General features: G+C 32.7%; 1 protein-coding gene across 2 annotated transcripts in view; it reads left to right on the forward strand.

The window, feature by feature from the left end:
- Positions 1–14716, forward strand: part of LOC136037951 (ADAMTS-like protein 3) — a 152128-nt gene that overhangs the window by 88189 nt on the left and 49223 nt on the right. For both annotated transcript variants that reach the window (XR_010620089.1, XM_065720835.1), the window contains exons 13-16: positions 65–205; positions 2287–2444; positions 5263–5424; positions 13605–13732. Coding sequence is in view for 1 of the 2 variants with exons in the window: in XM_065720835.1 (XP_065576907.1) it covers positions 65–205; positions 2287–2444; positions 5263–5424; positions 13605–13732 (589 nt within the window). In the remaining variant the exon portion in view is untranslated. The remainder of the gene's footprint in view (positions 1–64; positions 206–2286; positions 2445–5262; positions 5425–13604; positions 13733–14716) is intronic.

Here is a 14716-nt window from a genome sequence, read left to right on the forward strand (position 1 = left end):
CTGGTTGATGTTTTTCAAGCATTCTAATTATTAGATTTATATTTTAATAAAATTTATTTCCTAGGTAACTTGTATTCAGGACATTGCAGAAGGTATAAGCGTTGAAGTTCCTGAAGAAAAGTGTCCGTCTCCAGCACCATCAAGATCACAGAGTTGCAATATGGAAGAATGTCAACCCGAATGGCGTGTTGGAAACTGGTCCAATGTAAGTGTCGTTTAAAAAAGAAAAAAAATTATAATCTGTTGACGTAATGAGAGCCTTAGCCACTAAATTAGTATTAACAAAATAAGACAACTGGTGTAAGTTTCTTTACATGTTTATTTAGTTAACAGCTTTTTATCAACAAGTTTTTATCAGCGGCCATTCATCAAAATGACATACTTTCCTTACGCTACTTCTTAAAGCACTGTATTTCACAGTTAGATACTTTCTTTTTTTTATATTTATTCACCCGTTTCGTTAAGACTTGCAAAATTTTGCAAGTCTTCTCTCAAATTTTGATCTGAAAAACTTGTTAGTCGAAGAAATTCAGTTGAAGAATAGTCTGATCTCGAGTAATCAGACGTTAAAAAAAATATATATAACCAGAAAATAGAAAATCTGTGATAGATCCACAAGATATTATAGATCAAACAGTTCGTGGTAACGAACTGTAGTAAGGAGCGACCTGGCTCAATAGTAACCAAAACTCTAAGAATTTTTTATAACAATAGTTACATCAAAAGAATTACAATTTAATGTTGATTTTAAATATATAAGTTTCATTCAGTTTAGACTTACCCATCAAAAGTTACGAGCCTGAGAAAATTTGCTTTATTTTATAAAATAGAAGAAAACACCCCCTAAAAGTCACAGAATCTTAACGAAAATCACACCATCAGATTCAGCGTATCAGAGAACCCTATTGTAGAAGTTTCAAGCTCCTATCTACAAAAATTTGGAATTTTGAGTTCTAGTGCCCTTTTTCAGTGACGAAAAAAATTGGAGGGCAGCCCCTCCCGAGCTAATTATTCTCCCAAAGTCACCGGATCAAAATTCTGAGATAGCCATTTTATTCAGCGTAGTCGAAAAATATGTCTTTGGGGACGACTAACTCCTCCACAGTCCCCGTGAGAGGAGCTACAAGTCACAAACTTTGACCAGTGCTTACATATAGTAATGGTTATTTGGAAGTGTACAGACGTTTTCAGGGGGATTTTTTGGTTTAGGGTGGGGGGGGGGTGAAAAGAGTGGGATATGTTAGGGGAACTTTCCTTGGAGGAATTTATCATGGGTGAAGAAAATTTCCATAAAGGGAGCGCAGGATTTTCTAGCATTATTTAAAGAAAATGAAAAAATAAATATGAAACAGTTTTTTCAAATGAAAGTAAGGAGCAGAATTAAAACCACTTAAAACGAACAGAAATTATTACGTATATGATGTGCTCACCTCCTCCTAATACCTCGCTCTTTACGCTAAAGTATTTTTAGTAATTTCAACTATTTATTCTACGGCTTTTGTGATTCAGGGGTCATTCTTAAGAAATTGGGACAAAATTTAAGCTTTAGTGTGAAGAGCGAGGTAGTGACGAAGGGGTGAACCCCCTCATATACGTAATAAAGACATGAGTTTGTTACGAAGTCATGAGAATACAGAAGTTTGTTACGTAAGCTAATTTATAAGTTATGTATATCTTTTACTAATTAAAACATTCGTAAAAAATTAAAAGCTCTAGTCGCCTTTCTAAGTAACCAAAAAACCGTAGGGCAACTAGGCCTCCTCCCCCGCTCCTTTTTTTTCGAAATCGTTCGATCAAAACTATGAGAAAGCCATTTAGCCAAAAAAATAAATATGCAAATTTCGTTTTAATTATTCATCTGCGGAGAGCCAAAATCAAAATATGCATTGATTCAAAAACGTTCAGAAATTAAATAAAAAAAAGAGTTTTTTTAACGGTAAGTAAGGAGCGACATTAAAACTTTACAATAAAATTTAAAATAATAAAAATTTAAAAATTACAATAAATTTGAAACAGTAATTACTTCGTATGTGAAAGGAGCTGCTTCCTCATCAACGCCCCGCTCTTAACGCTAAATTTTTTTACTGTTTTAAAAAGTAGAGTTAAGAGAAAGAGTCAAACTTTAACGTAAAGAGCGGGGCATTGATGAGGAAGCAGCCTCTTTCACATACGAAGTAATTTCTGTTCGTTTTAAGTTTTAATGTCGCTCCTTACTTTCTGTTAAAAATAAACTTCTTTTTTTATTTAATAACAGCAAGGAACGGGCCTCATGTTTACCTATTTCAGTGTCAAAAATCGAGGCGCAAGTGCATACGCAAACGACAAGTAACATGTGCCTTCTACATGGATTTGAATGTATGGAAAAGTGCTTCGACATCTCTGTGTAAGCCTCCAAGGCCAGTGACTAGTGAGACCTGCTTACGAAGCGATTGCAGAACGAAAAGGTAATAAAATAAAATAAAAGGTAAGGTAATAAAAGAAAAGGTAAAAAAAGAAAAGGATAAAAGTATAAGGAAATAAAAGGTAAGGTAATAAAATAAAAGGTGATCTAATGAATGACCGCTTACTTCTCTGAAAAAGAAAAGAAATTCTTTAACAGCATGGTTGCTGAATTTGAATTTAATGTCACAAATAGCACTAATACATATGCATAGTATCGAAAAATTTTGTCCTCGCTGATGTTCACGTCAGTACAAAATACATAAGTAAAATGATTCAAAACTTCGTTTAAAAAAATCAAAAAACAAAAATAGAATTAGTGACTAGTTCTCCTGGCTATTATGCAATGCAAAAAAAATCGGAACAAAACTCTTGCGATATATTTTTATGTTTACTTTTTGGGACTTTATACGGGATGGTCTGTCGCAGAAGGGAACGTAGGGCTTGGAAATGAGGGGAAGCAATCGAAGAACATACAGGGTCTTGGTACCGGAATAGAGGCACAGTAAATTCCTTCCCGCCGCCGACGTTATGAGTTTGAACCTTCCCTTCTCCATATATGATTCTAAGTTTTTTTTTTACATTTTCAATCTTATAAGAATGCTCTGAAGAAAAACTGAAATGACACAAATTACAAGCAGCTCCAGCATTGGCCGGATAAAATAACAATAAGGTTGGAGAAGATTCCAGAGGGGAGCAAAAAATTTCATCAAAAGTATTAGGAGGGTAAACCAAAGGGGAAGCTTGTTTCAGGACATTTGGACATGGGGATCCCACTTCAAGGCTGCAGTGAATGTCATCCCAAGTAGTTTAATGCATATAACGGATATTTTGGGAGAAATGGGGTTTGTAAAAGAGCGAGGTGATCTAAAAAATTAACAGTCATAACTAGCGATTTATTAGTGTTAACTTTCATCTTCGACAAAGAAGTTTCCTGTGTGACATCGTCGAGTAAAGTCATAATTAAACTTTTAATGTTTCGTCGACAAAGCTCAAGTGCGGGGAGGTCGTGCACATACTTCCATCGATATGAGTGGTCATTCATGAGGCTTTTAATCATTATAAGGAATAAAATGGGACCCATCAGGGCTCCCTGGGGAACCCCATGAAAGTTAGGAAGGGGATCGGAATAAATATTTTTATATTTAAGCAATTGAGAATGATTTGTTAAGAAACCGACAACAATTTTAACTAAAAATGGACTCACTTGAAACTCTACCAGCAGTTTATTTAGAAGGGATATTATGGTCAATCAGGGCAAACGCTTTTTGAAGATCAGTTGTCAAAAGGCTCGACCAAGTATCGGGGTTTTGAAGGTTTTAGAATGGTATAAAGAAGACTAACAAGGTAGTGTGAAGTAGATGCTTCCTTAAGGTTTCCAAGGTGTTGTATGTCAATAATGTCATGAATAATGTCGTGGCCTTTGCCCAATTAGATTAGAAACCCTCGTACATTTTGAAAAAAAACTGGGGTCAAGTTGATTGGTCGTACTCTAATAAAATAGTTGAGGCCTCCCTTCTTTTGGATTGGAGTAATATAGCCCAGCTTCCAGCACGAATGGTAGCATCCGTAATTACTAATATCATTAAACACACTAGCATGGAATTTTTCCATGGTCTTTTGGAGATTTTTCTGATAGAGGGTGAAACGATTGCACAATGTTAGCTAGATGTTTATTAAGTTCATTAGCTGTGTATTCATGTGGTTGATCCAGTAACAAATCAAGGTTCTAGCACGAGCAGTTTCCTGTTTCTTTTACTTTCTTAAGCCATTGCTGTGATTTTCTCTGTTTTAAGCAATTTAATTTATTCTTACCATAAAGAGAAATAGCACGACGTATTTCTTTCTTTATTTGTCTATGGAGGGCTAAGGCATCATCTTTTTTCCAAGGCAAAAAAAGTTTTAGTTGCAAATGGATTAGGCCTTTTATTTTTTTATTAATGTAAAATTTATCTGAGAGAAATACCTTCTTGGTAACCTTCGGGAAATAGTTTTGGTAATTTTTCAATAATTTGGATTGAAACAAAATAACATTTGAATTAAGGTTTACACACGACGTAACATCATCCCAACTCTCAGACGTAATCCAATATCCCAAATCCAATGAACCTTAAATTGCTATTAGACGGCACAAAAATTCAGGAACTGAGTAATCTGTTTTAAAAACTAGCATTGGTTTCAAATGTAATATGAAATTATAGCTACCACTGACAGAGGGAAAGGTAGTTAGAGGATTTTAAAAGGTTTTAAGGTTGGTGCGAATAACGTCCAAACTGGTTCCACCTTTCGTAGTAGGGAAATTAACAATATGCTTAAGCTTCTGATCTTTGCACAGATAATCAAGACTTAGTCCGTTTTCGTCTCCTGCAATAAAAATGCCAATATTTGGGTACTTTGTCGTCACTAAGTTAAGACTTGCTTGTAGCCTATTATGAAAATTACGACGGGAACAAATATTCTATCCGGCTGAATAATAAAATGAGAAAAAATTATTAAAGTAAATATTAAATATAAATCAACAAATGATGGAACTGAAACTTCCCCAATGCTATTATTTTATTGGAAACTGATGGCAATAAGTTTTTTTTCCGTAATGCAGTTTTTTTAAGATTTCTTAACCTTGTGGATTTACTTTTTCTTTTGTATTTTATTGCTTATTTATTAATGTCGGCTTATGGCTTATGTCGGAATGGAATTGTCTTTCTAGTTTTTAGTTTCAAAGTTGAAACAAGTGTGCAGGCATAAATAATGTAAAAAGTTTATTTGTCGCACGTTGAGTGTATCCCAAATTTTATATTTATATTTATTTTGTATTTCAAATAGGAAATCGTTGAAAAACGAAGTGGTAATAGAAGGCAACCGAAAAGATTATGTTTTTCACCAGAAACCCAGCAAGAAAATGGTATTACTTACCATCGGTGGTACTGCTGAAGTGTACAAGGGTACATGGCTTACCATCAAATGTCCAACTAGGGGATTTAGCCGGTAAGATTTAATCTTAGTTTGTCTCTTACCACTTTTATTTCCCTTGAATACTTTAACTAGACGGTAATAAAAATAGAATAATATCAAGCCCTTTGAATTCTCTTCAAATACTGTTTTTATTGAAAAAGAGTGAAAATCTTGAAAAAATCTCAGGGTAAGAATTTTTTATCTTTGGTATTTATTTTTTCTTTCAGTTCATGCCCCGGAGTAATTTTGTTAATAGAAAACAAGAGCGAACTTGTGAAATAAAACTCTGGATAAAAAGTTTAAATGTATATTGTGTATTAGTATCGTTTTAACTGTCTTAATTGAACTTTTCGTGGTTTCTTTTTTTTCTGTTATGATTAAGAAGGAAGATGGAAGTTTTCACTAAAATCAGGCCTCCGATACCCGGATCAGCGCTCTGTTTGATCCAAAATTGGGACAGTGTTCTTTTTTATTTCAGGACCCAAACGAATTTAAAGTCGATTAGCAGCTTGCTGGTTCTGGTGCCCTTGGAAAAAAATAGGCCGCATCTTGCTTTATGTAAATTAGCACTTGGATTTATCATAAATTTCGAAATATAAAAGTAGCAGCTTTTTTATTTTAATGCACAATGGGCATTTGAATTCAAAATTTGTTTTTGTGAAGAAGTGTGATTATTTCCGCATGAACAACCACAAACTACAAAAATGGAGAATTATATAGAAAAAAAAAAAAGTTTCAAGAACATTTTTCCGAGTCTAAGCTGCGTTTTAAAGATTATTTTCCCGCTACTACTTAAAAAAAAACATGTAGAATAGACATCCTTCTTGTATTAAAATTTAAAATGAAGAAATGTGTAATCTTAGTTATCAAGACCTAAATATAAGTATCAATAAAGACTAGAAGTCATACCAAGTTTGAGAATATAATTGAGATCTTACCACTGACTTTGCAATTATCATGTGGTATCCTTCATAATAAGGCAATATATTTGGAAACGAAGTTTACTTCATTTAATAATGTTTAAAATGAATGCAATTTTTAATTTTCCAATTACATATATTTATCATAAAATTATTTTGGAGTTTTTTTGTGCATATAATAAATTCACAAATAGTTGGATTTTAACAACAAAAAATTGATTACAATTAATTTTTTTTTCTATAAGGTGAGTTGTGAAGAATTGGGTTGTGTTGGTGGGTAGACATCCTTCTTGTGTTAAAATTTAAATTTTAAATTTTAAAATGAAGAAATGTGTAATCTTAGTTATAAAGACTTAAATATAAGTATCAATAAAGACTGGACGTCAAACCTAGTTTGAGAATAAAATTGGGATCTTACAACTGAATTTGTAATTATCATATGTTATCCTTCATAATAAGGCAATATATATGGAACTGAAGTTTACTTCATTTAATAATGTTTAAAATGAATATAATTTTAATTTTCCAATTACATATATTTAGCATAAAATTATTTTGGAGTTTTTTGTGCTTAAAATAAATTCACAAACAGTTGGATTTCAACAACAAAAAATTGATTGCAATTAAATTGTTTGTTTTTTCATAAAATGGGTTGTGAAGAATTTTGAACCTCATACCTGGCCCTAATCCAAGGAGTTTGGGAAACGCTGACCAATGGTTATATACAGGTAATAGGGGGGAGAGTGGCTAGGATGCAGTTAATCTGGAAGTGACTGAAAATATTATCTATACAAAGCCTCTTAACGTAATGAAGTAAACATTTTGTTATTATTGCATTTGGTTCAGAAGAGAGGGTCAGCTGAATTGTTACTTTATTCAACCCTTAACGAAAGGTAATTTTTCTGAGGGTGAATAGGGTGAAAAGCACAGGATCTATATTTATAAATCACAGTGCTTCTGGAAGGAGGGCCCCCTAATATTCTATAAGAATTGATCTTCCATGTGTGCAAATATAACTGCCTAGTCTGTCTCCTATATGCTACTACAAACAGCTCACTGCAGCCCCAAGCCACCCGAGGCCAACACAGCTACGGTTGCTCCCCTCCATCTCAATCTATTCAAAGCCTCCTTCTTTCCACCCTCCCAAGAAGTTACCTTTTCCCTTAAATATTCTCTAACAACATCCTTCCATATCATTCAGGGACCAGTTTCCTTTCGTTCGGTCCTAGATGGTTGTCCTACAAACACAATCGTTGGCAATCGGTCATCCCTCATCTGAAGAATATGTCTTAGCCATATCGTCGTTTTTATCATTATAGCCCTAAAAATCGGTGTATACTCAAGCATTTTACTGTATAAAATATATGTTTTACTGGAATAAAATATATGAAACTGGAATAAGATATTTAGTGGAATAAAATAAATCAAAGTTTTGATTACAAGTCTTACCCAAATCTACTAAGGCATGCTCAGTGGGAACTATATCTAGCCCAAATATGGTATACATTATTTTTTACTAGAATCCAGTTAAATGGGAGATTCCAAGCATTATAATTAGGGATTTCAAGTATTACAATTCAAGCACTACTGACATTTTGAAAACTTTTGAAATATAAACATAGAAAGGAAGTTCAAATGTTTGCCATGCATTCATAATGTATTAACTGTTTCACCTGAAGTTCGTATAGTTTATTTTCTGTTGCAACCGGGAAGGAAGGTGAGTGCTGAAATACTATTAAATTCAAATTTTCATGTGAAGCTTGGATTCTGGTCATTGCACCTGTGGCAAAGATCAAAAGGAAAGCATAACATGTTGAAAATCTATTCATCAATTTCTTGTAACAATTTGAATTTATATTATGGTAGACATACTTGACAACTTGAAAACTCCTTTTTTACAATTCCAATTTGGGTAATTTAATGTAGTTGGGCTACAATTTTAGGTTCAAAGTTCCAAAGCTTTAAAATAAATTATAACATTCTCATCTGAATTGACGGGATTAAAACATAGAACTTTACATTGCGCAACAAGTGTAACTTTAGTTTCGTAGACCGTAGTTTTTCGTACTACGTAGTTTACGTACGTAGTTTACGTACTTACGTACTTTACGTAGAACTCATGACTATAGCGGTGGTGCTGTAGATAAAGACGGTGCATTGAGATGAGAAACTTTGTGATCTCTATTGTGTTCTAAGAGGGTTTGTTAAACCTGCAACCAATTGAAATACTGAGCTCAAACTTTGGGTCTGGCGATTATTATGACCTCGATTAGGGGTTGGGGTAGGGTTGATTTTTTTTTAAATGACTATGAACTTTCCCTACGTATTCTCTCTTCTTTTTATAACCACTCTGTTCTTTTCCTGAAACTTTATCTTAACCGTGTTCTTCTCTAATAAGTATAATCATGCAAAGTAATTTGCTTCCCACAAAAATTGGTCTAATGTCTCTGTAACTATCACACTCACATTTATGACCTGGCCTAGAGGCATTAAAGAAGGTTTTCTTAAAATAGCTACGTTTAACCCGAAAGTATTCTCTCCCCCTCCTAGACCCATGCGTTCTTCTCTTAAAAATTTATCTTAAGCGTCTTCTACTCTAATAAGTATCCCATTGCTAAGCAGTTCTCATCTCACAGAAACCAAGCCAATGCCTCCGTAATTACCGCACTCGCTCTTGTTACCTTTCTCATAACTCAGTTTAATTACAGCTTTCCTAAGATCTCTAGGTACTTTCTCTTTTCAAAACCATATTCGCAATCTTCAGTAGTTTATCCCTTATTTTACAATCACTATATTTTGAAAATTCGTTTGCCACACCATCAGCATCCGAGGCCTTTTTCCATTCCTCTTAGGGTTGTCTCTAGCTCCTATTTGGAAAATAAATAATATTTTATATCCAAATTGTGATTTTTTTTTCTAAATCATATATTACAACTATCTATTGCTAATTGTGGCTTTTTCCCTATCTTTCACGGGAAAAAGTCTAGCCGGCCGCTTCTTCTCAATTTTTTACATGTCTATACAAAGTCTAACTACTATGTCATCCGGCTACATTTTCCAGATACCTTGCATTTTTATTCATGCCCTCCATTTCAGATCTCCTTACTTCTAACTTCAATTCCCTTACTTCTTCCTTTTCTTTCTTTTTATTGTCGTATGATCTATCTCTTAGAAAATTACTGTACAAACCTCTTTTCTCTTCTGCTAAACGTAAACTGTTTTCACTAATATTCCCATCTGCGTTTTCAGCTTCTCACAATATGATATCTTCTACCATGTTGCTAATTATTTTGTTAAAGTTGTTGGATCCATTTTCGACATTGTCAAGTTTTATCTCTCCAGTTTCATATTCTACTGTTACTGGATGTAGAATACCTTCAATCTTCTCACAGTAACGTCCTTAGGCATCTTTTAAAGCCCTAGGTAGTCGAAAACTAAAACTATTTTTACTGCTTTCCAGAAGAAAAGAGGCAACAGCTTAAATGTTTTTTTTTTGCTGATTTAGGGATTTTTACTTAATTGTAAAAGTAACTATTTTATAAAAATGTTTTTTTTTGTTTTTTATTTGGAGCGAGCCTTGATCTGGAATATTTACCATTCGAATGATTTATTGATATTCCAAAGAAACTCTCTTGGCAAAGTAAAAGTTATCCTGCAAAAATAACTCTAAGTCACTTTAAAAACAATAAAAATAAAACTTTGGGAAAGCAGAGCTGTAATAATAGGGAACTATTCCTACACGTATAACACATTCAAAGAAAAAACTTTGTTTAGCCTTTGAAATTTCTTTCGTATGTAAGAAGTGTAATTTTGTGTAGTAATTAAACCTTTTGATACCTATATTTTAAAAAAAATGTTGTTGCCCAGTAACACATAACAAGTATTTTTGTCTGGTAAGTTTTCATAGATCTGAGGTAAGTTTTGAAAAAAAAAGCCACAAAAACTTGAAGATAACCGCAATAATGGCAATTATTCTTATTGCGGTAACAAAAGTTGCAGTCATCGAAGAACGATTTGAAAAAAAAAATCTTGGTATGCGAGTTTCGAATTTTGTAACCGATAACTCTGAACCTGCTAATTGCCTTCATTCTGGAAATAGTGACGGTTGGAGTGTGCATGATAGTTTAACATGATGCCCAAGCCAAGTAGTTGCGGTGAAAGACGAATATTCTTACTGCTGTTATTTACCATGTTATTACTAAACTTCAATTTACTCCTCCCCCCCATCCATACCTAATAACCTAATAGCCTAATTTATACATAAAATTTTCCTCTTTAAAAAAATAGAATCTTATTAGTGCTTGCTATAAAAAAATAGGGAAGAAAAGCAAAAAGAAAGTATTTCAGTGTTTTGCCAGATTTTTAACTTCGGCACCCAGACTATAAGAAATTCATATTTTTCTGACAAATTTAAAAAAAAGATATGTTTAGTTTTAACAAGGAGGTGAAGTGTTTTTAGTTCCATTCTTAAATGGTTATGATGTCAATTCGAGTTGTCTCAAAATGAAATTATTGAACATTTTCAAAGTTGTCCTCAATGCCCACTAATAGGGATATTTGTCATTTACTTTAGAGGTAGTCGATGGAATTTTTGAAAATATAAAATTTTGTAATAATCATTTATTTTTTAGTTGAAGAATACTTAACATACATATTGGCTTCTAATGCTTCCTTTAGTTGGATAAAAACTTGCCAAATAACTCTTTAAGATTTGAACAGTTTTAAAAAGCTTAATTTTTGTTTTCCAAAAGACCTAATTTTTTATACTGTTTGGATTCCGAAGGTTTAAAGTTAAAATGGGTTGCCATTGAAATTTTTAAGTTGCGCCAAGTTTCTCCAAAGGGGTAATTTGTACGCCGTAGGGCTAATATGTTCTCTTGTGACATGGTCTACATTATATGTAAGAAAGAGAATAAAAATAAAGAGAGTTTTCAAAGTTGGAAGAATTTAATTATTAGTAGAATACAAAATAAAATATATGCTAACTTAACAAATAGTAACACTAATCATTATTTTATAATGCTAGGATAAAACAAGCAATTGCTAATCTACAGGATGAATTTGTAATTGTGCCAGTGGAAATAGCTAATAAAAATTTTGCCATAGTTTGTCAGAAGCTGTATTCTGATGTCTTAACAAGGGAGTTATGCACGACTAATGTTTACAAAAAGGTGAATTTAGAGGATGAAAATTTAATTGAAAAAACTGAAGAAATGCTTTTTAAAAAATTTAATATTAGAATTAATGACAATGATAAAAAGTTCCCTTTGCTACATTGGACTGTCAAATTTCATAAGAATCCCCCTAAACTACGGTTTATTGCTGGAGCAGCTAGATGTCCAACCCGCATTGCTGCTACTGACCTCTCTTTAATTTTAAAGGAAACTATAAATAAACTTAAAACCAGTTGTTCTGGTATTAAAAACTTTTCGAATTTTAATCCATACTGGGGTGTTAATAATTCACTGCAGGTGATAAACTCTTTAACAATGGTCTCAGCTAAAAGAATTGAGTCTTTTGATTTTGCGACAATGTATACTAAATTATCACTTAATGTAGTGTTAGAAAATTTAGAAACGCTTGTCAAGAAATCTTTCCTCTTATCTAGCAAGAGGTTCTTAAAAATATACACTTATAATAAAAAAGCTATATGGACAAACTGCTTTAAGACTACAGTTAGCTCGAGATGTTACAGCTTAGATATGATTTTTGATTTATTAGAATTTGTTTTATATGATACTTATATAAGATTTGACGGTAATTTTTACAAGCAAATCGTGAGAATTCCCATGGGGGGAGGGAATACCAGCCCATTTATAGCTGACTTGTTTTTAAGTCAACTCGAATATAAATATATGATGGATAAGAATAATCTAAATAATTTAAAACGTGTTTTGTCAAATAATGAAAGATATTTAGATGATATTTTGGTTTTAAATTATAAGGAATTTATTGATATGTCTAAGAATATATATCCATCAGAGCTTACTCTTGAACCTAGTAATGGCATTGGTCTAGAAGATCATTTTTTAGATTTGAATATTAATATTTCTGATAATAATTAATTAGGTTTTAAAATGTATAATAAAACGGATGATTTGAATTTTGAAGTGATTAATTTCCCGTTCCCTTAAAGTAATATGCACTCAAATATCACATATTCAGCATTTTACTCACAGTTACTTAGATATGCAAGGATTTGTAGTAATATATTGATTTTAAAAATAGATATGAAATTTTAAGGCAAAAATCTAATCAACCAAGATTGAATCATGTATTTTACAAACGATGTCTTCTGTAACTGACGATGCGATGCTAGCCCTGTAGAAGTTACCGTGCTCAAGTTGTCACAAACCCTTTGTTCAATTTCATTTCTCAAACCGCTTCGTGGATTTTCAAGTTCTTTTTGAGCATTGTCCACAACGGAGGCAAGAGAAGCCTGATCCAAGTTTAACTTTTCTAAGTAAATATCCGGAAAAGTTGTAACTTCGCTGAATACATTTGCTACTCCTGTGTTTTTTTTCTTCACAGCTTCATCAAAGTTTTCTTGGTATGGTTCAAGCTGAGATTCTTGAACCCTTAATACCTCATGCGTGCCGTAACAGAAAACAGTGTAGTGTTATCCGTTTTTCTTTTGAACAGTATCCACAATTCGAACCGGCCATTTTGGATATCCTTTGAATTTTACAAACGCTAGTCCTCTAATTTCGAATCCTCCAGGCATATCGGATAATTAAAAAAAATACCTTTTAATTGCCTTTCTTATTTACAGACGTGCCAGCTTTCGTCTGTTTCTCATTAAATTTATCCAGAGAAAGTATCCAAAAGATTTAATTTCTTCGTCACTGAATAATTAGATCCAGTACTTTTACAAAACATATAAGTTTGCTCTATTGCGTAACACTGAAATCACTATTCAAAGTATAATCTTTTTTCAACACTGGTTAACTTAACTGGACGAAGTCTGAATGAATACTGAAAACGAAAATGAACGAATACTGAAAATATACTACACACTTATACTATTTGGTATTTTAGGCCTTAAATTCAAGCTATAAAAATGTGTGATTTACATAACGCTTAGTTTAGAGTGCCTATGCATCAATGAAAGAAAGAAAAGGCAGACAATGCAATGTATCTCGAATGTGTCCATAGAAAGTTGACATCTAGTTTATAGAGATACAAAAACTATCAAATTTTATACAATAAAAGAAAGACACCAACCATCCCATTTCCTTTCACATCTTTACTTACGTGTTAAGTTTTCAAGTCCTATTTGTCTTTCCATTATAGATCAAAAGTAAAATGGTTTCAAGGAAGTTCTAGAATAAAGCAATTGGAAAGAATTGAGGTTACAAAATCAGGGAATCTTCTCATTTATGATGTATCATTAAAAGATGCTGGAATTTATTGGTGCAAAGGTATTTTTTAATTGCTTCCTTAAGACATCATAGTAAATTTTTCTTTTGCTTTGAAGTCATTTCTTTTTCTTTTTTACAGGCCTCATTTTAGGATATACTTATTTCTTGCATTCTTGTAGAAATCTTATAATTTTTCAACTAAAGTGTCAATCTCTAATAATTATTTTTGTGGAAAATTTTTTTGCACAAAATTTGTTAAAAATTAAAAAAATTTAGAATTTCCCACTTGGCTGTAATGGAACCTTTTAGAAGAAAATGGAAAATAGCTCTTCCCTATACAGGCTATGTCCAGATTTTGTAGAAAATAACCAAAGACCTGATGATGCCTCTAAGCAATCTAGAAGTGGGAGCAATGCTCATGGTTCCTTCATTCAGCCTCTCCAAATAAACGCTTAGTAAAGAAGCAGGCTTATACATTTTGTTTCAATCAGAATAACACAGGATTTTAATCTACAATATTGGACGCAAAAAGTTGAGCTTTGGTCTTCTATATCCGCTCCCATCCTTATGCCTATTTCTTAGGAAAAATGTAGATATATTGCACCTTGTTTGAATCCAAAGTCATTTAGGGAATTCGAATTTCTGTCAAACCAAACTTCAACCAAAAGGAGTATGCAGACTTTTCATTATCCCTTCCGCCTGTTCACCAAATAGTTAGTCAAAATATTGGCTAATGCAACTTGTTTGAGCTACAATCGCACGAGGAAATTCGATCTGTAATATTGAAGTCAAAACGGGACCTCTCTTCTTCAATCCCCCTCCCACACCACCAACTATTTTACAGGTACTAGGCAAATTGCACTTTATTTGAACCAAAATCAATCAAAGGTTTTCAACCCCCCCCCCCTCATATAAAGAATCATTTCTGTTTGTTTTAAGTATTAATATTGCTCTTTTTTTAAGTTAAAAAAAAAAGTTTTTTTTTATTTAATTTCTGATCATTCTTCAACTAATGATGGGAAAACTACTCCATGGAGAGTTCCT

This window comes from Artemia franciscana, chromosome 17, assembly GCF_032884065.1.
Source record: "Artemia franciscana chromosome 17, ASM3288406v1, whole genome shotgun sequence".
Lineage (NCBI taxonomy): Eukaryota > Metazoa > Arthropoda > Branchiopoda > Anostraca > Artemiidae > Artemia > Artemia franciscana.